Genomic DNA, 24,375 nt, shown 5'->3' with positions numbered 1-24,375 from the left:
TAATGGCCAATGTGGCTGGAGTGTTAGAATTAAGAAGGAACCCTAAATGAGGAAGATGAGGCAACAAATGAAAAAGAACGAGGCATTCTGAGAGGTGGGAAACAGCCAGGAAAGTGTTATATCATGAAAATCAAAGAAAAAAGAGTGTTTCAAGAATAAGGGAGTAAGCCATGTCAGATGTTATAAAGAAGATAAAGTAAGACCTATTTTTTTTGGTTGTGGGGGAACCTGAGTTGCTCAGTTGGTTAATCATCCAACTTCAGCTCAGGCCATGATCTCACGTTTCCTGAGTTCGAGCCCTGCATCGGGCTCTCTGCTCTCAGCACGGAGCCTACTTCGGATCCTCTGTCTCCCTCGCCCTGTGCCCCTTCTCCACTTGTTCTCTCTCTCTCAAAAATAAACAAACTTTTTAAAACTCTTCTCATAAAACTTTTTTTAAAATTTATATTCAAATTAGTTAATGTACAGTGTAGTCTTGGCTTCAGGAGTAGAACCCACTGATTCATCTCTTACATATGACACCCACTGCTCATCCTGAAAAGTGCCCCCTTAATGAAGTAAAAGCTATTTTGATTGAGCAGTGGGGCTGTAAGCCAGACTAGTATGGGTGAGGAATGATTGACAGTAACAGAAATGGAGATATAATGGGAGTAAATAAACACCTCCAAAAACTTTATTTGTGAAGTAAACCAAAAGCTCTTGACCCCTTGTTCTACCTGTTCTTTTCCATATGGATGGACTTGATCTTCTGTGATGGCAGCAAAGAGCAGAAAGAACAATCAAGGCAACAGACCACTGAAGTTGATGGGAATTGGATGCTGGTTCACACAAGAGAATAATTTTTAGTCCCTGCCAGTTCAGGATCTTTTGTTAACCAAGTAGGGTAGATAAGGCTATGTGGATTCATAGGCCCTTAGGTTTATCTATTCTGGTCACCATTTTCTTAGACTGCTTTTCTTTACTACCATATTCTTCCCTCATATCACCTCACATTTTGTCCCCTCCTCCCAAACATCCCAAAGTCTTCTATAATCTGTCTTCTAAGGTGAAATTCATAAGCCCACTCATACTCTGCTCTTGAGGGTTTACCTCACTTACTTGTAACTTTGCACGTTATATCAGCATGAAAATCTCATGGCTCTAACGATTAGTAGTAACGTTTATACAGACTATCCCTAAGACTTATACAACAAGAATATAGAACCTATCATTTATTTCAGTTATAGCTCCATATATCCAAGACATGTTCTCCTAAATTCAGTACATCCCTTTTTTGTGAACATAACACATGAAATACTTCCATGAGTACCGAAATACATGATTTCATTTTTAGAAACTTTCTAAGTACATATGACATGACTAAAACATTTCTGTATTTTTGTGTAACACATGTCCTTTCTAATGAAAACTACCATTAAGACATATCTGAAGAAGGATATAGAATTGAGTGGACTTGGTTTTTGGTTGATTCAGAGAGGTAGGATTATGTGTAAAAATAAATGAGAAGAGAGGTGCAATTCAAAAGAAAGAAAACAATGTATTTGATGATGGAAAAAGATAGGTTCTTAAAAAGGCTAAAAGATAGCTCCTCTATTGTAACAGTGTAGTATACAACTATAGGTTGGTTTGTGTTTGGCATGGGGGCAGATGAGGAGCTCTCATTGGATGCCCACTGTTTTCTTTGTAAAGTAAATGTTGAATTCAGCTCTTGAGGACAGAGGCAGGGAAAGGGAGGTTGGTCTTAAATTTGAGTAAAGTAGAAGAGGTTTGAAAATAGTCCTTGGGGAAAATGGAAGAGTATCAGTTGATCAAAAAAACGTGGTTGAATTATAAGGCAATATTGAGGGCCCATTTTGAAGTTCAGTGTCATGAATTTGTAATATAACAGTCCACCCTGTCTTTTGGTATTAGAGTTCAGCTGATCAGTAACCGGCTTAGAAAAACCAGCCTTGGATTTTGCCAGATGGATACAATGAAAAGCCAAAGACACAAGGAAGTTTAGGATGTTAGTAGGAATATTACTGAAATAGTGGACAATGGAATCTAAGTGGGATAGAAAGAGAAGTGAAGAAAGTAGAAGATTAATAGTTTGAAAGTAGAAGGATCCGTGGATTGGAGATCCCAAATTAAGATAATCATAAACAAAAGTAGCTGAACAAGCAAGTTGGATGGACAAGTTTTTAGACAACAAAATATTGGGATTAATGATTTTGGAGGTGAAACCATTACGGATGATGTCATGACCCAAGTCACAGCTGTGGGAGTAGATGGCTGAACTACAATGGAAGAGAAGTTTATTGGAGATAGGGAGATTGTGAAACAGTGTCTGTGGTATTGGGTAGATTATTATGTAAACATTGAAGGCACTCTGGATAATGGTAGACATAAGGGTAGAATGGAAGAGTAGGGTAGTTTACTATGAAGGATGTCACAGTGGGAACACCAACCTTCTCTCCTAGTCCATACACAGTATGAAAACAAATAGCTACTACTACTGGAGAGAGATAACAGAGGGAACTGATGATACCTTCAATTAAAGAGGTAGATATTGAGGATATAATGGAGTGACAAGGATTAGGAATTGGAGAAGGACAGAAGACTGGAAGAAAAGAACAAGGACATTCTTTATGGAATGCTATGGAGAAGATGATATACTTGGAAGATTTGCAGAAGAGTTCCAAAACCTTGTACCTCAAACAAGCAAGAGATGAATCAACCAAAAAAAAGTGGTGTTACCAAAGGATTGGTGATAAACAACAATTATTAATAACTTAATAAAAATATAGAACTAGGGGCGCCTGGGTGGCTCAGTCAGTTGAGCATCTGACTTCAGCTCAGGTCACGATCTCGTGATCCACGGGTTCGAGCCCCGCATCGGGCTCTGGGCTGACGGCTCAGAACCTGGAGCCTGCTTCCGATTCTGTGTCTCCCTCTCTCTCTGCCCCTCCCCCGTTCATGCTCTGTCTCTGTCTCAAAAATAAATAAACGTTAAAAAAAAAATTAAAATAAAAATATAGAACTAATTTTTAAGTACTATCATTTTACATAAGAGAAAGTTAAAAGATAGTTTTGTTGGGGCACCTGGGTGGCTTAGTCGGTTAAGCATCTGACTTCTGCTCAGGTCATGATCTCACAGTTCGTGAGCTTAAACCCTGCATCAAGTGAACTCAAGCCCGGCTTCGGGTGAGTCCAAGCCCCTTTTCAGTCAGCGTGGAGCCTGTGTGGGATTCTCTCTCTCCCTCTCTCTCTGCCCCTTGCTCAATCATGCCCTCTCTCTCAATAAAAAAAAAAAAAAAAAAAAAAAAAAAAATAGTTTTGTTTATAACTTAGAAGAGATATATTAAGTATTTTTAAAAATTTTAATGGCCCACTATCACTTACCTTAACCCTCAGGACCTGAACTAGAAAGACGAGCCCCGAAACATCTGGCTTTGAAAAACAACGGGGCTTATATCCAGGAGAAACATAGAGCTGTAGGAAATGGAGATTCTCCTCTTTTTTTTTTTTTTTAATGTTTATTTATTTTCAAGGGAAGGAAAGAATATGAGTGGGGAGGGACAGAGAGAGAGGGAGACACAGAATTTGAATCAGGCTCCAGGCTCTGAGCTGTCAGCACAGAGGCCAATGTGGAGCTCAAACCCATAAGCTGTGAGATCATGACCTGAGTCGAAGTCAGACGCTTAACCTACCTAGCCACCCAGGTGCTCCTGAGATTCTCCTCTTAAAGAGCTCATACACAGACTCATTTATCCCAGGACCCAGGTAGGGTAAAAGCAGCAGTTTGAAAATCTAGACCATATGGGAAGAAAATTCATTTGCTGACAACCTTAAGGTAATTGTTGGAAGGACAGAGGCCTGTTAGGATTCTCTCTAGGGACTGAGGCATTGAATTGACAGGTGCCATTTTTACATTCTTCCTCTACCCTACTAGTACCAAAGCTAGCAGATGCCATTTTTGTATCTCCCTGTGTAGTAATACTAACACTAATACAATGTTGTATGTCAATTACACTTCAATTAAAAAACAAAGAGACGCGCCTGGGTGGCTCAATTGGTTAAGCCTCCAACTTTGGCTCAGGTCATGATCTCGCGGTTCATGAATTTGAGCCCTACATCAGGCTCTGCGCTCACAGCTCAGAGCCTGGAGCCTGCTTCAGATTATGTGTCTCCCTCTCTCTCTGTGCCCCTCCCCTGCTTGTGTTCTCTCTCTCTCTCTCTCTAAAATAAATAAACACCTAAAAAACATTCTTTAAAAATAAAAAAAAAATAGGGGTGCCTGGGTGGCTCAGTCGATTGAGTGACCGACTTCGGCTCAGGTCATGATCTCACGGTTTGTGAGTTCAAGCCTCGCATCGGGCTCTCTGCTGCCAGTTCAGAGCCTGGAGCCTGCTTCTGATTCTGTCTCCCTCTCTCTCTGACCCTCCCCCACTCATGCTGTGTCTCTCTCTGCCTCAGAAATAAACATTAAATGGCAATGAGAAAAAATGAAATATGGCCTTTTGTAGCAACGTGGATGGAACTGGAGAGTGTAATGCTAAGTGAAATAAGCCATACAGAGAAAGACAGATACCATATGGTTTCACTCTTATGTGGATCCTGAGAAACTTAACAGGAACCCATGGGGGAGGGGAAGGAAAAAAAAAAAAAAGGTTAGAGTGGGAGAGAGCCAAAGCATAAGAGACTGTTAAAAACTGAGAACAAACTGAGGGTTGATGGGGGGTGGGAGGGAGGGGAGGGTGGGTGATGGGTATTGAGGAGGGCACCTTTTGGGATGAGCACTGGGTGTTGTATGGAAACCAATTTGTCAATAAATTTCATATATAAAAAAAATAAATAAATAAATATTACAGTACGGTGGGGGAAAAAAAAGGAAATAAACATTAAAAAAATTAAAATAAATAAAAATAAAAATAATAATAATAAAAGAAAGAACACAGACTAGAGGTGCCTGGCTTGTTCAATGAGTAGAGCATGCAGCTCTTGATCTCAGGGTCATGAGTTCAAGCCCCACATTGGGGGTAGAGTTTACTTAAAAATAAAAATTAAAAAAAAAATTCAGGTGTTAAAAAAATATATATGGACTACAAAACTGACCCAAAAGCAATAAAAGTGTAAAGTAAAAGGAAAATAGAAAGAAAATCTCCCTACCACTTGAAAATTTAAAGATATTGTTCTGAATTACTATTTGGGTTTTTTTTCTAATAGAAAGTTTTTATCGAAGTATATATACATACATAGAAAAGAATGTATGCAAATCATAAGTGTATAAACTTGGTAAGTTTTCACACGCATGAACAGAATACAAGTCACAAAATAGAACCAACAGAAAAGTTGCCATAATCCCACAAAGTCCCTTAAACCCTCTTCCAGCCATTAACATTCACTTCTCTCTTCCAAATGTAACTATTTTGATTTATAACCCTAGAGATTAGTTTTTCCTATTTTTGAACTTTGTATGAATCACACAGAATGTATTCTTTTTTAACCTGACCTCTTTGGCTCAATACTGTGATTCTCATATTCATCTGTGTTGTTATGTATCGTTTAGTTCATTCATTTTGACTAATGATTAAATTATGTTGTATGAATATAGGATAATTTATTTCTCCATTCTATTGTAGGCAAACAATTGAGTTGTTTCTGGTTTGGGGTTTTTGGTGAATACGTATGTATGCATTACTGTTAGGTACATATCTAAGAGTGGAATTATTGCTTCATAGGATAATGCTTCAGCTCAGCTTTAGTAGATAACACCAAAAAGATTTGTAAAGTGATTATATTGGGGCGCCTGGGTGGCTCATTCAGTTAAGTGTCCAACACTTGATTTCAGCTCAAGTCATGATCTCATGGTTTGTAGGATCAAGCCCCACATGGGGCTCTGTGCTATCAGCGCTGATAGCGCAGAGCCTCCTTGGGATTCTCTCTCTCCCTGCCCCTCCCCTGATCATGTCTGTGCACACACTATCAAAATAAATAAATTTAAAAATAATTTTTTTTTTTAAGTGATTGTATTGGGGCAGCTGGGTGGCTCAGTCAGTTAAGCGCTGACTTCAGCTCCGGTCATGATCTCGTGGTTTGTGAGTTCGAGCCCCTCATCAGGCTCTGTGCTGACAGCTTGGAGCCTGGAGCCTGCTTCGGATTCTGTGTTTCCCTCTCTCTCTTTCCCTTCCCCACTCATGCTCTGTCTCTGTCTCTCTCTCTCTCTCTCTCTCTTTCTGTCTCTCTGTCTCTCAAAAATACAATAAACATTAAAAAAAATAATAAAGTGATTGTATCAATTTACATTCTTCCAGCAATTTGTAAGAATATCTTTTATCTCTGCCGTCACCAATACTTATTAGTGTCTCTTCCATTTTAGCCATTCTAATACAGTGATATTTCATTTTGGTTTAATTTGCATTTCCTTGATGGCTGTTTCATATTTGCCAGCCATTTGAATGTGCTCTTTTGGGCAATGCTTGTTCAGATTTTTTTTTAAATATGTATTTTATTTTTCAGAGAGAGAGAGAGAGAACATGAATGGGGGAGGGATAGAGAGAGAGAGAGGGACCGAGGATCTGAAGCAGGCTGTGTGCTGACAGCAGATAGCCCAATGGCAGGGCTTGAACTCACAAACTTTGGGATCGTGACCTGACCCAAAGTTGGACGCTTAACCAACTGAGCCACCCAGGTGCCCCCTGTTCAGATATTTTGCCCTTTTTTGTGACTGATTTGATTACCTTTCTCATATTTGTAATTTTTGTTATAAATTTGTGGTATTATTCTCAATTTCAGGGAAAAGCCTTAAACGATTCACTGTTAAATATGATGGTTGCTGTAGAGGCTTTTTTTAATCAATATTCTTTATCCGATTAAGGAAATTTCCTTCTAGTACTAGTTAGTTGAAAGTTTATATCATTAATTGATAGTGATTTTGTCAGTTTTTTTTTTTCCTGCATCTATCAAAATGATCATATGATTTTTAAAATTGTAATCTGGTGAATTACATTGATTAAATTTTTGTTTAATTTTTTTTAATGTTTATTTTTTAAAAGAGACAACGTGACCCAGGAGAGGGACAGAGAGAGTGGGAGGCACAGAATCTGAAGCAGGCTCCAGGCTCTGAGCTGTTGGCACAGAGCCCGAAGCGGGGCTTGAACCCACGGGCTGTGAAATCATGACCTGAGCTGAAGTCGGATTCTTAACTGACTGAGCCACCCAGGCACCCCAGTGTTGATTGAATATAAAATGCAAATCTACCCCACGGGGCGCCTGGATGGCTCAGTCGGTTGGGCAACCGATTTCGGCTCAGGTCATGATCTCAAAGTTTGTGAGTTCAAGCCCTACATCAGGCTCTGTGCTGACAGCTCAGAGCCTAGAGCCTGTTTCATATTCTGTGTTTCCCTCTCTCTCTGCTCCTCCCCGACTCACACTCTGTCTCTGTCTCTCTCTCAAAAATAAATAAACATTAAAAAAATTAATTAAAAAAATACAAATCTACCCCTGAATTCGTGGAGTAAATCCCCTTAGACTATGATGTATTATCTGTTTTATATGTAACTGGATTCGATTTGTTACATTATGTTTAGGATTTTTGCATTTACTTTCATGAGAGAGATAGATAGATAATTTTCCTTTCTTGTGATATTCTTGTCCTATTGGTAGCAAGATTACTGGCTAAATAACTTTTGAGTGAAGTAGTAGGAAAAAAATCCCACTGAATTTTTAGAAAATGGTAGTAGAATGCTACATTTCAAAAATTTGTTGGAAAACTTTTTTAAGATGGCGTGGCTTATTTCAGACCACCCCTACCACCATTGAGAAGTATAAGCTGCTATGAAAAAAACATATACAATAATGTTATCCAACTATATACTATTTATACTTATAATATATTCATATGATATATATATATATTTATATAAAAACACAAATATAAAAATTTAAATTATGATACTGTGAACTCAGTATATGGCCTGAATAGTAATATAGGCAAACTAAAAATTGAATCTGTGAGCTAAAAGGTAAAGCTGAGGGATTTCTTCAACATACAGTACAAAAGCATGAAGAGATGAAAAAATATATAGTCAGAATTTCTTTTTTTTTTTTTTAAATATTTTTCTGATAGGAGTTCTAGAAATAGGAAATGGAAAGGAGATAGGAAAATATCCTTGGATGGAGAATGATTGTATCATCAGATCAGAGGTCAGCAAATTTTTTCTGTAAAGGCCAGAGAGTAAATATTTTAGGCTTTGTAGACCTTACAGTGTTTGTCACAACTACTCACCTATGCTGTTGTAACACAAAAGCTATCATAGACAGTAAATAAATAGATGACTATGTTTCAGTAAAATTTTATTTACAAGAACTGGAGGCAGTCTGGATTTGGCTCATGACTATAGTTTGCCAACCTCTACTTTAGATTGAAAAAGCCCACTGAATGCTCCTGTCAACCTCCTTCTCTCTTTCTAGATCCACCTGTCCTGGTAAATGGAACACATATAGCATGTGGCCTTTTGTGTCTAACTTCTTACACTCAGCATGTTTTTAAAATTTGTAGCATGTATCAGTACTTCTTTGTTTTTATGGCCAGATATTTTGTTGTATGGATATACCACCTTTTGCTAGTCATCTGTTGGAGGACATTTGGATTCGTGCTACATTTTTGCTATAGTGAGTAATGCTGCTATGCATTCATTTATAAATATTTATTTGAGTACCTTTCCAGTCCTTTGTGTACTTACCTAGAAATGGAATTGCTAGACTTTTTAAAGAACTGTCAAACTGTTTCACAGTGGCTGTACCATTTTACATTCCCACAGCAATGTGCACGTGTTCCACTTTCTCCATATCCTTTCCAACACTTGCTGTTTTCACTTTTTTTTTCTTATCCCCTTCTAGTGATTATGAAATACAAGAATTTCTTACACATCTTAATTGAGTTCTTATTTAATCACACAGATATTGGGAGAGGTATCCGTAGACTAAAAAAACTAATGCAAAAAATCTTACGTTAGGTACTCAGAACTGCTAGCATATTTATTTAAAAAATTTTTAAGCACTTGATAATGAGTTAGTAGTTTTACTAACATTCTAGAATACATACACAATCATTCATATCTACATTTCTTTTTCATACTTTCTTTTAGCTACCTAAGAAGAAAAGGAATAATAATAAATGAAACATCTGCAGTTGTGTATGTTCAGTTACTCACAGGTCGTAAATACCAAATAAATCAAAATGGTGAAGTTCGTCTTGAGAAACAGTGGTCAAAACAAGTTCTTCCTTTTGTTTATCAAACTATTGTCAAGGTAAGTCTCCATCAGTTCTCAACTGTATCTTAATGTACATTATTTCACACTGTATAAAGAAAAGAGTGTATCATATTAATATTTATTTGTAAATAGAAGACTAATGCAGCAGTGTAAAGTAGAAATTTTTTTTTTAATATTTGAATTTTATGTTAATCCAAGTTAGTTAACATATAGTGTAATAATGATTTCAGGAGTAGAATTTAGTGATTCATCACTTACATGTAATACCTAGTGCTCATCCCAACAGGTGCCCTCCATAATGCCCATTCCCCCACCCTAAACCCCTCCAGAAACTCTCATTTCATTTTCTGTATTTAAGAGTCTCTTATTGTTTGCCTCCCTCTCTCTTTTTATCTTATTTTTCTTTCTCTTCCCCTATGTTCATATGTTTTGTTTCTTAAATTCCACATATGAGTGAAATAATATATTTGTCTTTCTCTTCTTTGTGACTTGTTAGCATAATACCCTCTAGTTCCGTCCACATTGTTGCAGATGGCAAGATTTCATTCTTTGTGATCACTCAGTAATATTCCATTGTATATATATACCACATCTTCTTTATCCATTCATCAGTTGATGAACATTTGGGCTCTTTCCATTATTTGGCTCTTGTTGATAGTGCTGCTATAAACATTGGGGTGCCTGTGCCACTTTAAATCAACATTTTTGTATCCTTTGTATAAATACCTAGTGCAATTGCTAGGTCATAGGGTAGTTTTGTTTTTAATTTTTTTGAGGAAACTCCATACTGGAAAACAGTATGGAGATTATTATTTAATATAATTTGAAAAAAACTATAGTTTTTTTACTTCGGTATAATTGACATGTAACATTATATTGGCTTCAGGTGCACTATAGGATTGAATATATGTATACATTGCCAAATGAGCACCAATATAAGTCTAGTTACCATCTGTCATTATAAAGTTTTTGTTATAAAGTTACAAAAATTTTTTTCTCATGAGAACTTTTAAGATGTACTATTTTAGCAACTTTCAAGTTTTGCAGTGCATTATCATTGACATAGTCACTATGCTGTACTTTACATCACTATGATTTATTTATTTTATAACTCTTAGTTTTTAACTTATAAACCCCTTTACCCATTTCACCCATCCCCTTAAAACCCCTTCCCTCTGGCAGCCACCAGTTGTTTCTCTGTATCTGTTAGTTGTGTTGCATTTTGTTTGTTTGTTTGTTTTTTGGTTTTTTGTTTTGTTTCTTTCATATATCTGCACAAGTTTATTGGTTGAATAGATATTTCTGGAGTGTCCATTATGTGGCAGATACAATACTGTCTGCTTCAAATACAAAGATAAACAGTGTCTAGTCCCCTCCTGTAAGTTAAGGTTCCTCAGTGCCATGACTTTTGACTTTTTGGGCCAATACTTCTTTGGGGTTTTTTTCGTTGTTGTTTTTTTGTTTTTTTTAATATGAAATTTATTGTCAAATTGGTTTCCATACAACACCCAGTACTCATCCCAACAGGTGGCCTCCTCAATGCCCATCACCCACTTTCCCTCCCTCCCACCCCCATCAACCCTCAGTTTATTCGCAGTTTTTGTTTTGTTTTTTAGAGTCCATATTAAGTGAAGTCATATTGTACTTGTCTTTCTCTGTCTGACTTCTTTCATTTTGCATAATACCCTCATGGTCCATCCATGTTGTTGCAAATAGCAAGATTTTCATTCTTTTTTATGGCTGAGTAGTATTCCTGTATGTGTGTGTGTATGTATGTGTAGAGAAAGACCACATATATACATGGGGGTGGGGTGTGCCTGCCAGCTTTAGCAGGGCTGTAGGGCATACCTGCCAGTGCTTCTGTTCCCAGAAAAAGTCCCAACAGGCCCCTGCCCCTCTTGCAGACACTTTAAGGTTAACAGATGAATCATTTCCCCATATGGTCTAGGTGCTTTCAAATTGCCATTTTGACCGTGGGTCTCAGGGCAAGTAGATCTGCACACAAGCCTTTTAAAAGCAGAATCTCATTTCCCTATAGCCCTTTGAGTCTCCCGTACATAAGCCACATTGGTTTGCAAGCCAGACATTTTGGGGGCCTATTTCTCTAGTGTAGTTCCCAAGAGTTGGGGTACCTCCTCAGGAAGATAGGGCACCTCCTCAGGAAGAAGCTCCATATTTGTGAGATCACTCCTAATTGTGGGTCTCCACATCAGGGCTGGGGTTTTTGGCAACAGTATGTCTCTGCCTCTCGTATCCTTATTGATGTGTACATTTTATCTTTTGTTGTGGAGGAGCTGGGCTAGTTTTCAGGTCTTTCTCAAAAGAAACTAATTGTTCTAGATGTAGCTGAAGATTTGCTCTGTCCATAGGAGGAGATGGGTTCAGGATCTTCCTATGCTGCCATCTTGAGCCGCCTCAAAAACTATAGTCTTTATAGGATTATTTTATGCTCAGTCACCCATTCTGTGTATGATTAAGGAGCTTGTCTTATTTATTTATTTACTTATTTATTTATTTATTTATTAAACTTCATCTCTAATGAAAAATCCTAGCATTAGCTTAACACAGTTTTAAATTAAAAAAATTTTTATTCTCCAAAAAGTGTTTGCCTCAAATAAATTAATGGGGGAAAAAAAGGCATTTGGTTTTGTGTTTGTTGTAATCTTGGTGTGATAAGACAAAAAAATTTTTTTTTAAGTTTTGTTTATTTTGAGAGAGAGAGAGTGGAGAAGGGGCAGAGAGAAAGGGAGAGAGAGAATCAGAAGCAGGTTCTGCCCAGTCAGCACACAAGCTGAAGTGGGGCTTGAACTCACGAACTCATGAGATCATGACTTGAGTCGTAACCAAGAGTTAGACACTTAACTGACTGAGCCACCCAGGCGCCCTGAGACAAAAATTTTTTAAAGCATGTATTGATACTGTAATCTTGCAAAACAGTATCTTAGGAAAGATTTTATCACCTTTCTGTGCCTTAGTTTCCTCAGGTATAAAGTGAGGCTAAATAATCTGTGCTACAGAGTGTTGTCTTGAAAATGAAATGAACTAATAAATGTGTGAAATACCTAGAAGAGTGGCACATAAAGTCAATACATTTTAGTTACTAGTACCGTTACATAGAAAATCTTTACATTTCACATTTGCAGACAGCGTAGTCCTAACTCCACAGGAAGAAAAATTTGATGTGCAATCCATAGAAATTTTGATTATAATAATTTACTTTTATATTTCATTCTACATAGGACATCCGAGCTTTTGACTCCCGTTTCTCCAGTATCAAAACATTGGATGACTTGTTTCCTCTTAGAAGTATGGTCTTTATGCTGGGAACCCCCTATTATGGCTGCACTGGAGAAGTTAGTTCTGTTATTGTTACTAATTACATTTCTTTCTTGTTTCAAGTTAGTAGAGTTATTTAACTCTCTTCATTTAAGTATAAAATAAAATGTAATACTGAAGGGGGGAAAAATAATTCATTTGTCTAACTTAGGAACACAGCATTTGGCTTTATATCTTTAGTCTTGAGCAGGTTGGGGTCAGGAGGCAGGGAAAAAAGAATTCAAATCCTAATCTCTTACAGAGCAGGTTTGTTTATTGTGGTGGTATGGAAAAAGCAATTCTGAAATTATTGTAGATGTATTATTGGGTTGATGAACTTGTAAATGTGTTGATGTTTGAGGAACTCCAGTTCTCACATGGAAAAAGATATATGCATATATGAAATGGAAGAATGCAAGAAAGAATCTGGGGACAGATTAAACTTGGAGGTATTAATGTGAACTCATGATTTTTAAAATATATGTGTGTATCATATGTATATAGGCACATGTATATGGATATATATGTATACATACATACATACATACATACATACATATATTTTCTAGCTCTGTTTGCTCAAAAGGATTACGAAGCAAAGACACCCTGGTAACAGTAAACATACATAATCTCCAGGTTTTGACTTCTAATAACATACCCCACCGAAAGCTTTTCAGAGAAATGGCCCATTACAGGGCTAGGTTAGGTACAAGATCAGCCTGGAAACACTTGTTAGGCCAGAAAGTAAGGAAGTGCTCAAATGACTAATGAGAGCATATCACATAAACACAGGAACCAGATTCAAGGGACTCCTACTGGCCAAATCTGGGACAGTTTGAATACCAAAATAATAAATTGGTAAAATAGGAATTAATGATTCCACAGCAGTATTAAATAGGGAATGGAAGGGCTCTTGCTTATAGTATCATGTCAAGAATAAATGTGGAGAGAGTGCTAAAGTTGGAAAACTATCTTTTTATAAGCATTATGATAAAGATTAAATGTGGCAACAATCATCATTGGAAACTAAATCTAGGGGAAATTTGTTATCTGAGTAGGATACTTTCTAAGACCATGAAAATATTTCCATGAAAAATTTTCATGGTCTTAGAAAATATCTTCCCACAGACAGTTAATTTGTTGCAAGTGGAAGAAAAAAAACTATAATTGGACAGTGAAGAAATTGAGCAGTATCTTTGGTATGATCAAAGTTAATAAATATCACAGTGAGAGACAGATGAACATCATGTACATCATAAAATATCCTTCTTAGGAAATACACGCCAAAATATTAAGGGGTAACGGACACGATATATATAATATACCCTCAAAAAGTTCAGAAAAATAATTATGTGTATGTACCTGTACACAGAGCACAAATGTTAAAACAGATATTTAAACAAATGTTAACATTAGGTGAATCTAGGTAAATGTTTTACAAGTGATCTTTGACCTGGTTTTGTTGCAACTTTTTGGTAGTTTAAAGTTATTTGCAAATAAAAAAGTTAATTTAAAGACAAAAAAAGACTAACAGCTATTAAAGCAAGGTACAATGACTCAAATTTACAATATAATCACATTCATTTATAAATTCTAAGAGAATCTCCCATAGCCACCTTTACTGTTTTACTGTATTTCAGAAATAATAAACCCTTCAAATAAGTAGAAAAGTAAGTACATAAAACATAGTGAAAGAGACTATAAAACATACTGTGATTTTTTTTTTTTTCGTCCAAGGTTCAGGATTCGGGAGATGTGATTACAGAAGGTAGGATTCGTGTGGTTTTCAGCATTCCATGTGAACCCAATCTTGATGCTTTAATACAGAACCAGCATGTGAGTACTGTAGTCCATATTGTTTAATTTAGAACTGATGAACTTTGAAAGTGTTAGAAGCATATTTTTTACCACCTTCTTTGAATGTGTTATAAATATTTTATTTAATAGTGATTAAATTCCCTCACAGTTGCATCTAGGATTATTTAAAAATAAGTGTGGAATCTATGCTCGAACTTCATGCAAATCTTTGGGGGAGGGGAAATCACTGACATCCCATTATTGATCTATAACAGTTATTACGGGTTATCGTGTTCAAGCTTAGAAGGGGCACATTTTTTACCATACCCTTTGGGAATACACTTAGATTTTTTTTTTAACTTTTCATAATTAATCAAAGCCTACATTTTTTAGTTACAAGTGACAAATGGCCTTACTGCAGTCACAAGAGAAAATTGGGGAAACTGCATTTAAATTCACAGCACTTTTTTCAGAACCTTTTTCTCCAGAGATGTTCACTGGGCTCCTTTTAGTTTTCCCTGCTACAATGGGAGGAGGATCCTGATATCTGTCATATATATTCTTATTGATTCATTGGATAATTAACTTAACTGAAATTAATTCACAGTCAGCTATTGCTACTTACACTTTTATTTTTCTCTAATAGTAAATTCTAAAGCTTTATATCCTATAAAATGAATTCAAGGCATTGGGCATCAGCATACACTTGAGAAAACATTACGGAAGGCAAATAAGTCTCTTGGAGAAAGAATTCAGAAAGCACAGTCAGGAAACCAGGAGAGTGGCCCATTTGATAAAAATGCTGGAGGTCTCTATTCTGGGAGTTAGTAGAAGAACATCTATTTTCCTCCATCCCTAGCTTTTTCTAGATATGAATGAGCCTGTCCACTTCTAGTATACAGTGTTGCTAGGCATGCCTTCTCTATCTGCTGTGCTTTCTCTTTACATACCTTTTTCAACTTTTACTCAAGCCTTCTTCTTCTCTACTCCAATGTTCTCTCCTTTTTTAAAATTTTAATGTTTGTTTATTTTGAGAGAGAGAGCGAGCAAAAGCAGGGAAGGGGCAGAGGGAGAGGCAGAGAGAGAATCCGAAGCAGGCTCCACACTGTCAGCACAGAGTCCAGTGTGGGACTCAATCCCACAATCTGTGAGATCATGACCTGAGCCGAACCAAGAGTCAGACGCTTAACCAACTGAGCCACCCAGGCCCCCCTTTGCTTTTTATTTTACATTTTCTAGAATATTTGTGATGATCTTCATCAATTTTAATTGTACCATAACTGAATATTTCTCAAAAGGACTACTATTGGTATTTTAGATGAGACAACTAATGTGTAAAATAGGACTCCTGTATATGACAGCACAGTTGACATTTTTGACCCTTAGACACTAAGTGCTAGTAGCCTGTGCCAATTACTATAACTGAATGCCCCTATATATTTCCAAATACTTATTAGAAAAATTAAGTGATATTACCTGTGATAGAGAACTACTACCTTAACTCTTCCTGTCTATTTTAGAAAGCATACTTGATTCGTCTGTATTATTTCTAAACCTAATAATGCACTTGATGGAGAAACTATATTGTGTTCTTTACCAGCATATTAACATATTTTAATAATTTATATATTTCATGCAACTAAAAAATGTATCCATTTGGGGACTATTGTAAACATAAAAAATGTGAATAAAATTCATATAAATATAGAATGTGAAATCCACACAAAATATATGTTATTATTATGTATGTTAGGATTAAATGGTAGCTTAGGAACTAGATTTGTAATTGCTTCCTGGTTAAAAAGTATATGATCTAATACTTTTTTTTTAATTTGATAATCTTTATAGTTTCTTAAGTGCACAAATTAAGGTTACATTTCATTGACTGTATTAGCTATAAATCTATACATACTTCTTACTTTTATATGATAGTAAGTATTAGGGGAAGTGAATATCACTTATGTCCATATATGAAGGATATTTTAAATTTGCTCAGTAGCAACTCTTTTGATGACATACTCATGTTTTAGTTCAGTGTAATAATCATCAAGGCTTCATTATGTCCCAGGTATTTTACTAGGCCCTAATTGGAATATGAAAATTAATGTTTAAGAAATAGTTCCTGCCTGCAGAATTTGCAGTAGAGTCTATTTACAGTAGAGTTTATTTCTTGAGACAGTTTCACAAATTGTATATTTCCTCCCCCTTTCATTCATCCTTGGGAATTCTGTCCTTTAAGGAGAGAGAGGAGCAGAAAAATTCTGCCTACAGATCCTTTCAAAAAAAAAAAAAGGGAAATGGATCACTTACTTTTGAGAATCCTTATATTGCCACATTCCAATGGTTAGTGATGTCTTGATTATCTCCAGATTTTAAAGGTAAAGAAATAACATTTGATGCTTTGTGTTTCCATAATTGACCTTTTTGTTTTTATATTTAAAGAAATATTCTATAAAGTACAACCCAGGATATGTGTTGGCCAGTCGTCTTGGAGTGAGTGGATACCTTGTTTCAAGGTTTACAGGAAGTATTTTTATTGGAAGAGGATCTAGGAGAAAGTAAGTTTATGTTAGAGAAATTTACTTAAAGTGGCAGAAAAAAACTAAATGATAAAGATAAACTGGTTATGTTAGTATTTATTTTCTTTTATTAATTGCTCTGAATTTTCTTTAAAAATTATGCATAAATTCCTCTGATGGTGATCTTTCATCTAAATGGCACATGTTGTAGGTGTTTGGAAAGACAGTTCTTATTTTTAGCAGCTAACAAATTGAACCTTGAAAAAAGGTATCAGAAGGTGTGTGTGAATCTCAATAGTATATTTCCCTGCATTTTCTTATTTCATTCTCTTCTCTAATTGCATAATCTATTTATATGCTTTGTTAACTTGGGTTTTGAAGCCTTTCCTCTAGTTTTTCAATTACTGCTTTGGAAATAACCATGAAAACTATAGAAGAACAATCAAAACTAAGTATTAATAAGAATTGAAAGCTAAACGTTGTATTCTTTGAACAAAATTTAAAATGTGCGTGTGTGTGTGTGTGTGTGTGTGTGTGTGTGTGTGTGTGTGTGTGTGTGGTTTACATTCAGCCCTCATGGAGACCATAAAGCAAATGTGGGTTTGAATCTCAAATTCAACAAAAAAAATGAGGAGGTACCTGGATACACTAAGAAAGTTGGAAGTGAATGGATGTATTCATCTGCAGCAGAACAACTTCTTGCAGAGTACTTAGAGAGGTAAGTGCCTAATAAGGTCCTATTAGGCATCCAAAAATGTGGGAATGTTGTAACTATTTTGCCTTTCTGATATTAATTTTAGACTAAAAATATTTCCTTTGGTATGATGGGACATGTATTACATGTAAACCTAATTTTATATCATGAAGCACCATAGCTATTAGCTAAAAAATACTGTACTTATTTATTTAAAATGAAAAAGAATGATGATAATTGGCCTCCTTTTATTTTTATTTTTCTATTTTTAAAGATTTTTTTTTAAGTAAGCTCTATACCCAATGTGGGGCTGAAACCTACAACACCAAGATCAGGAGTTGTATAGTCCACCAACTGAGCCAGCAAGGCGCCCCTTGGCCTCCTTTTAATTAAAATTTTCCTCAATTTGCTATCATAAGTAATTCACTACTTTGTATGTCTGTGTTAGTAATAAGAAGATTGGTATGGGTGAACAAAACAGCTCTTCACACAGTGGATTTTCCTGAGTCTTAAAACTCCAGCTGGATAATAGATTACTGTCCTAAAATTATAGAATCTTCTGCTGAAATGGTCTAAGAAATCAGTAAATCTCAGCTCCTCATGATAAAAATGACAAAACTGTATACCAAGGTTACTTGAATTACTCAGTCACAAAGATTTGGAGGAAATACCTTTACTTCTGATTCCTAATTGAATGTTCTTTCCATTGTTCCACCAGTTTCTAACCTTGTATTTAGGATCCTCTTACTAGTTTACTAGGGCTGCCGTAACAAAGTACCACAAACTAGGTGGCTTAAAACAGCAGAAATTTATTGTCTCACATTTCTGAAGACCAGAAGTCCAAAATCAAGGTGTTTGGTAGGGCCGTGCTTCCTCTGAAGATGCTAGGAAAGGAACCATTCAATGCCTCTCTGCTAGCTTCTTGTAGCCTCACACATTTGATCTTAACTTGTAGATGCGTTACTCCCATCCTCCATCTTCACATGTGTTTTCCCTGTATGTCTTCACGCCATCTTTCCTCTGTGCACGTCTGTCTCTGTGACCATATTCCCGTTTTCATAAAGACATGGTCATGTTGGATTGGAGCCCACCCTAAAGACCTCATTTTTATTTTATAACCTCTATAAAAACCCTGTTTTCAAATGAAGTCACATTCTGAAGGTAGTAGGAGTGGTACTGGAATCTTTTGGGGAGGGAACACAATTCAATCTCATATTGCCATCTGAAAATGTAATTATTTCTTCTGTTCACTTCTGTATTTCTTTAAAGCATTGTATTTACCCTACTTTTCATGATTTTCAGCTTAACATATGCCTTGATTTCCTACCATGAAAGATGAAACTTTAGCTCTCTTTTACTACCTCCCCTTTCTATTTCCTCACCTCCCTACACACATGTATATTTATTTCCCCTTTCATTATAGTTTAATAAATCTGTATTTATGGTTTACTTGATTAAGGTGATATAAATGGTCACAGCTGGACCTTGTAGAGTTTTATGGTTGCATTTCCTTGTACACATTTTTGATTTCCACATCTTGTTTAATCATTTGCTTATTGTCTGTGTTCTTATAACTAATTCGGCCCTAAACTGTGTGTCATAGTTGGAAAACTTGATATGGTCGGATCAGGAGATCTCTTGGTTCCATTTTCTTTTTGTAGACTTCCTCCTAAAACCTTCTGTCTTCCTGCCTCAACGTAAACTAATTGCTTTCCAGGGCTATCACACAGCTCTTGTTCTAGACTTTCTCTTTACTGCCATTCTAGGAATTTCCCTCACCATTCTTCTATGTAGGATTCCTTTATTTCCTGGCTTTCATATCTTACTTTTTTCTGGTTTGTCTCCATTTTGATGGAGCACTTACTCCAGTAGCTTCCTGAGAAAGCTTGCATGTCTGAAAATGTCTTTATTCTTCCCTGAGCAGACTTGATTAATAGCTGGCCTGGGTGTAGAATCCTAGATGGGAGATTATTTTCCCTCAGAATTTGAAAAGCTCTTGTTTCCTTTGCTGGTGAGAAGTCCTGTGCCATTCTGATTCTGAATCGTTGTGTGTGATCTATTTTCAGTTTCTGAAATCTTTTTTGCATCTTCCCTTTACCAATGCTGTTTTAATAATGTGATGATGTGTTGGGGCACCTGATGGGCTCAGTCAGTTGAGCCCCTGACTCTTGATTTCAGCTCAGGTCATGATCTCACAGTTCATGAGTTTGAACCCTGCATCAGAGTCTGCACTGTCAATGTGGAGCCTCCTTGGGATTCTCTCTCCTTCTCTCTCTCCCCCTCCCCCACATGTACACGTGCTCTCTCTCTCTGTCTCAAAAAAAATAAGTAAACGTGAAAAAAACCTTCTTTAATGTGATGAAGTGTGCCTTGGTATGTATCTTCTTTCTTTTCGCTGTTCAGTCCTTTCAGACTTGAAACCGATGCCCTTCCATTCTGAGAAAATTTCTAATATTATTTATTTGATAATTGCCTCCTTTCCATTTTTTCTATTCTTTCTGAGACTTCTGTTAGATGATAGACTTCTGGATTAATCCTCTTAATTTTTTTTATCTCTTCTCACCCATTTTCTTTATTGCTATACTTCCACTCTGTGGGAGATTTTCTTCAACTTTATCTCATATCATTTTTATTTCTATTTGATTTATTTTTAGTTTCTAAGAGTTCATCCTTAATTCTCTGACATTCCTTTTTTATAGTATCTTGCTCTTATAATGAATGAAATGTTTTATTTCTCTGAAGATGGTAGTTTTAGTTTTTCTTCTTCTATTCTCTATATTTTGTTTTCTCTGAATTCCTCTTTTTTTTTTTTTTTTTTAACTTGTCCAGTGGTTCTTTGGTGTCTAATCATATTTAAGAGTGAGGCACAGGGGCGCCTGGGTGGCGCAGTCGGTTAAGCGTCCGACTTCAGCCAGGTCACGATCTTGCGGTCCGTGAGTTCGAGCCCCGCGTCGGGCTCTGGGCTGATGGCTCAGAGCCTGGAGCCTGTTTCCGATTCTGTGTGTGTCTCTCTCTCTCTGCCCCTCGCCCGTTCATGCTCTGTCTCTCTCTGTCCCAAAAAATAAATAAACGTTAAGAGTGAGGCACCAAAAAGCTGATTGAAAATGTAATGTGCTTTGGTGGGCCTTCTCAGGTGGGACGTTGCTATTTCTGCAGAGGTCCTCCAAATATCACTACCTATATGTGTGTCTTTTCTCTTGGGCTGGCTAGTTTTCCTAGAGAAGTGTCTTCCAGCCTTTTCTTTGGAGGACAGATGTGAGGAACAAAACTGACTTCCAGTGTTTTGGAAATTAAGCAGGGAAAAAGGATCTTATTATGTAGTAGATACTATGATACACTCTCCAAACCTCCCTTTAAGACTAAAGGACCTATTTATTTGGCAGCTGGAATGCTGCTGTCTGCCAGCTCTCAGTTGTGAGCTCTCTTCAGGAATTGCCTTGCAGAAGAGAACTGCCTCAACCTGAAGTTACATCCCCTTCCCACAACCCCCACAGATCCAACACCTGATCTACAAGGAGGTGTAAAGACCCAGCCAACCTCATTGCCCCAGTTTAGGACAATCCTTAAGGGCCATCCTAGTTTGAGATCTCTGTAGGACTGACCAAGGAGTTTTTTTTTTGTTTTTTTTTTTTTAATTTTTTTTTTTTTAACGTTTATTTATTTTTGAGACAGAGAGAGACAGAGCATGAATGGGGGAGGGGCAGAGAGAGAGGGAGACACAGAATCGGAAGCAGGCTCCAGGCTCCGAGCCATCAGCCCAGAGCCCGACGCGGGGCTCGAACTCACGGACCGCGAGATCGTGACCTGGCTGAAGTCGGACGCTCAACCGACTGAGCCACCCAGGCACCCCCCAAGGAGTTTTTTAGCAATGGATCACAGCCTAACTTTTCCCTGTACCCAGTGATGCTTCATTCCTTTTTTCTTTTCCCTTCTACTTGTGTTGATTCCATAAGAGCTCTCTGATAAACTTTCTGCATGCTTATGTCCAGTCTCAGGGTCTGCTTCTTAAAGAAGTTACACTTCTTAGCCTGCTTCCTAGCAACACATTGTATAGTAGTTACACTTCCATTAATGCCCTCTCATCTCCTCATCCCCCATCTACCCATCCATCTCCTTGTGCCTTGTATATCTAAAGCTAGAGCATCCCCTGTTCAGCCTCTCTAAAAGATAAACTACAGACAGGTCTTGTGCTGGAGTGAAGGTGAGTAATCACATAATCATCTAGCTGCTTATTATACAAAATATTCACCTAAAAGCTTACTTAACTTCAACCCTCCCATACTGCACCATTAAAATGTACCTAGAAGGGCGCCTGGGTGGCTCATTTGGTTGAGCGTGTGACTTCGGCTCAAGTTATGATCTCACAGTTAATGGGTTCAAGCCCCGCATCAGGCTCTGTGCTGACCGCTTGCTCAGAGCCTGGAGCCTGCTTCAGATTCTATGTCTCCTTCTCTCTCTCTCTGCCCCTCCCCCGCTCACGCTTTGTCTCACTCTGTTTCTCAAAAATAAATAAATGTAAAAAAATAAATAAATAAATAAAAATGTACCTGGAGCCCATAATTCCTGAGCTTTTGCAGACTTGCACAGTTTAAATCATCTAGCTTTTTGACTTCTCACACTGGGGGTTAGGGTACAGCTTTCCCTATGTTTCAGACCAGTTGATACTTACCCATCCAGTTTCCAGTTTCTAAAATTTTGTTAACAATTCATATATGCTATCAGACTCTCCACTTCCCTTTTTCATGCCTTTCTGGGTCTATGTCCTTTTTTATACTTTACTCTTCTTGTAATAGGTTGGGCAGTGAGCAAAAATTAAGCACATGTATTCAATCTGCTATGTATTTAAAAGTCCTCCAATATTCAGGAAGCAGTGAAGTTTTGAGGAATATCAAGAAACCTTTAATGTATTTTAATTTTCTTATTATGGGATGCTTCAGCTTTGTTATGAAAATTAGAAAATGAACCTGTAAATTTTTGTTTTGTCCACTTATCACCTGTCATTAGGATCTAAGAACAATTAGAGTCAGTAATTAAAGTTTGTAAGTAACTAGTTTATTACAGTTTAGTAATCATTTAGTCTTCATTTACTAAATCATTTACTAAATCATTTACTAAATCATTTAGTCTCTATTCTTTATTAATACTCTGTGTAATAATCAACTCTCAGTATATTTTATATGTCTCCTTAAGATCCAAAATCAAATAATAAGAAGTTTATGTGGAGTTAGCTGTATATATATTCTAAGTAGTATTTTTGTTTGTTTGGCTAGAGCTCCAGAACTATTTAGTTATATAGCCAAAAACAGCCAAGAGGATGTGTTCTATGAAGATGATATTTGGCCTGGAGAAAATGAGAATGGGTAAGCAAAATTTGTGGTTATTTTTTGCCTCATAGTTGAACTTAGTGGTTCCAGTGAAATGTACAGCAGCTAGTTGATCAAGAATTTTATTACTTTTGTGGGAAGGATTTTATATTTATAGATATATTTTTGTTTGTTTTAAGATCTTCATATAATTTTTATATCCCTTATATCAGTAAAGTACTTTTAAATTAATTTTGTGATAATTTTATTTTATTTTACTTCACTTTAAGTTTTATTTATGTAAGTAGTCTCCACACCCAACATGTGGTTGGAACTCACGACCCTGAGACTAAGAGTTGCATGCTCTCCTGACTGAGCCAGGCAGGTGCCCCAAATTTTGTGTTTTTTTTAAATTACTGAGAAGTAATATGTCCATGTTTATATTAGATTTATAATCCCAATTAAGTTTAGTGATCATTAATTATGTATTTGATATCTTTTATAATTCACGGCCCTCAGGAAATTTATATTAGGCTCTTTGTATAAACCCTCAGAAAGTTTTAATCAATGTGAAATAATTATTGTTTTTAATGTAGTGCTGAGAAAGTTCAAGAAATTATTACTTGGCTAAAGGGACATCCTGTCAGTACTCTGTCTCGTTCTTCTTGTGATTTACAAATTCTGGATGCAGCTATTGTTGAGAAAATTGAGGAAGAAGTCGAAAAGTGCAAGGTACTAATTTTTAGTAACCAAGATGATTGATGAGATTTGAAATTAAATGGACTGCATATCATTCTACAACTAATTCATTTGTGTTTCAACCAAATAAAACGTGAACTCAGTGATTCTAATTTATGTCTGATTATATTCCTTTTTTTAACTTTTGATTTTATTTTCCACACATTTGCCTTTTTATTAAAATGATGTTGTTTTGCTAACAAATTACTCTTGATAGCAGAGTAAGTTTAGAAATGGGCTCTGAAACCATCTTCCCCCATTCCTCTTTCAATACTTACAACCTGAGACAAGATACTTAACCTTTCCATGCCTCTACTACCTCATTGGTAAAATGAGAATAAAACAGTACCTACTTCATAGGGTCGTCAAAAGGATTAACTAAGTTAGGACATGTAAACTCCTTCTAATATTGCCTATTTTTAATGCCTAATGATGCTTGGCTATTGTTATTTGAATTCTTTTATCACATACTCAAGAGCTGTGAAGACAGTCTAGAAAATTACTACTGGATGACACTTTTTCTCTTTACGAAGAAAATATAAGGCTTAAAGCCATGAGTTTGAGTTTTTGAAAACTCATTCACACTCAGATATCTAAGGATAGAAACCTGCATTTCTTTTTTAACCTGTATTTTTTAAAAATTATCTTTCATCCTAAGATAAAATATATTTGTACAGCATTGTATTTGAAATGAGTTTTCTACTTAATGAAGGTTAATTACTTTAAGTCCCCAAATTTTATTTTAATCCATTTG

The 24,375-nt window shown here is 36.4% G+C and overlaps 1 protein-coding gene across 4 annotated transcripts in view; it reads left to right on the top strand.

Annotated features, from left to right (window-relative positions):
- XRN1 (5'-3' exoribonuclease 1) overlaps positions 1 to 24,375 on the top strand; it is a 122,069-nt gene that overhangs the window by 54,962 nt on the left and 42,732 nt on the right. For all 4 annotated transcript variants that reach the window (XM_030330622.1, XM_030330621.1, XM_030330624.1 and 1 more), the window contains 7 exons: positions 9,129 to 9,291; positions 12,495 to 12,608; positions 14,308 to 14,406; positions 16,810 to 16,925; positions 17,458 to 17,604; positions 22,851 to 22,940; positions 23,480 to 23,615. In XM_030330622.1, the coding sequence (XP_030186482.1) occupies positions 9,129 to 9,291; positions 12,495 to 12,608; positions 14,308 to 14,406; positions 16,810 to 16,925; positions 17,458 to 17,604; positions 22,851 to 22,940; positions 23,480 to 23,615 (865 nt within the window). The remainder of the gene's footprint in view (positions 1 to 9,128; positions 9,292 to 12,494; positions 12,609 to 14,307; positions 14,407 to 16,809; positions 16,926 to 17,457; positions 17,605 to 22,850; positions 22,941 to 23,479; positions 23,616 to 24,375) is intronic.

Source organism: Lynx canadensis, chromosome C2, assembly GCF_007474595.2.
Source record: "Lynx canadensis isolate LIC74 chromosome C2, mLynCan4.pri.v2, whole genome shotgun sequence".
Lineage (NCBI taxonomy): Eukaryota > Metazoa > Chordata > Mammalia > Carnivora > Felidae > Lynx > Lynx canadensis.
Note: the sequence above shows the minus strand (reverse complement) of the source record. Positions and strands in the feature narration are given on the sequence as shown.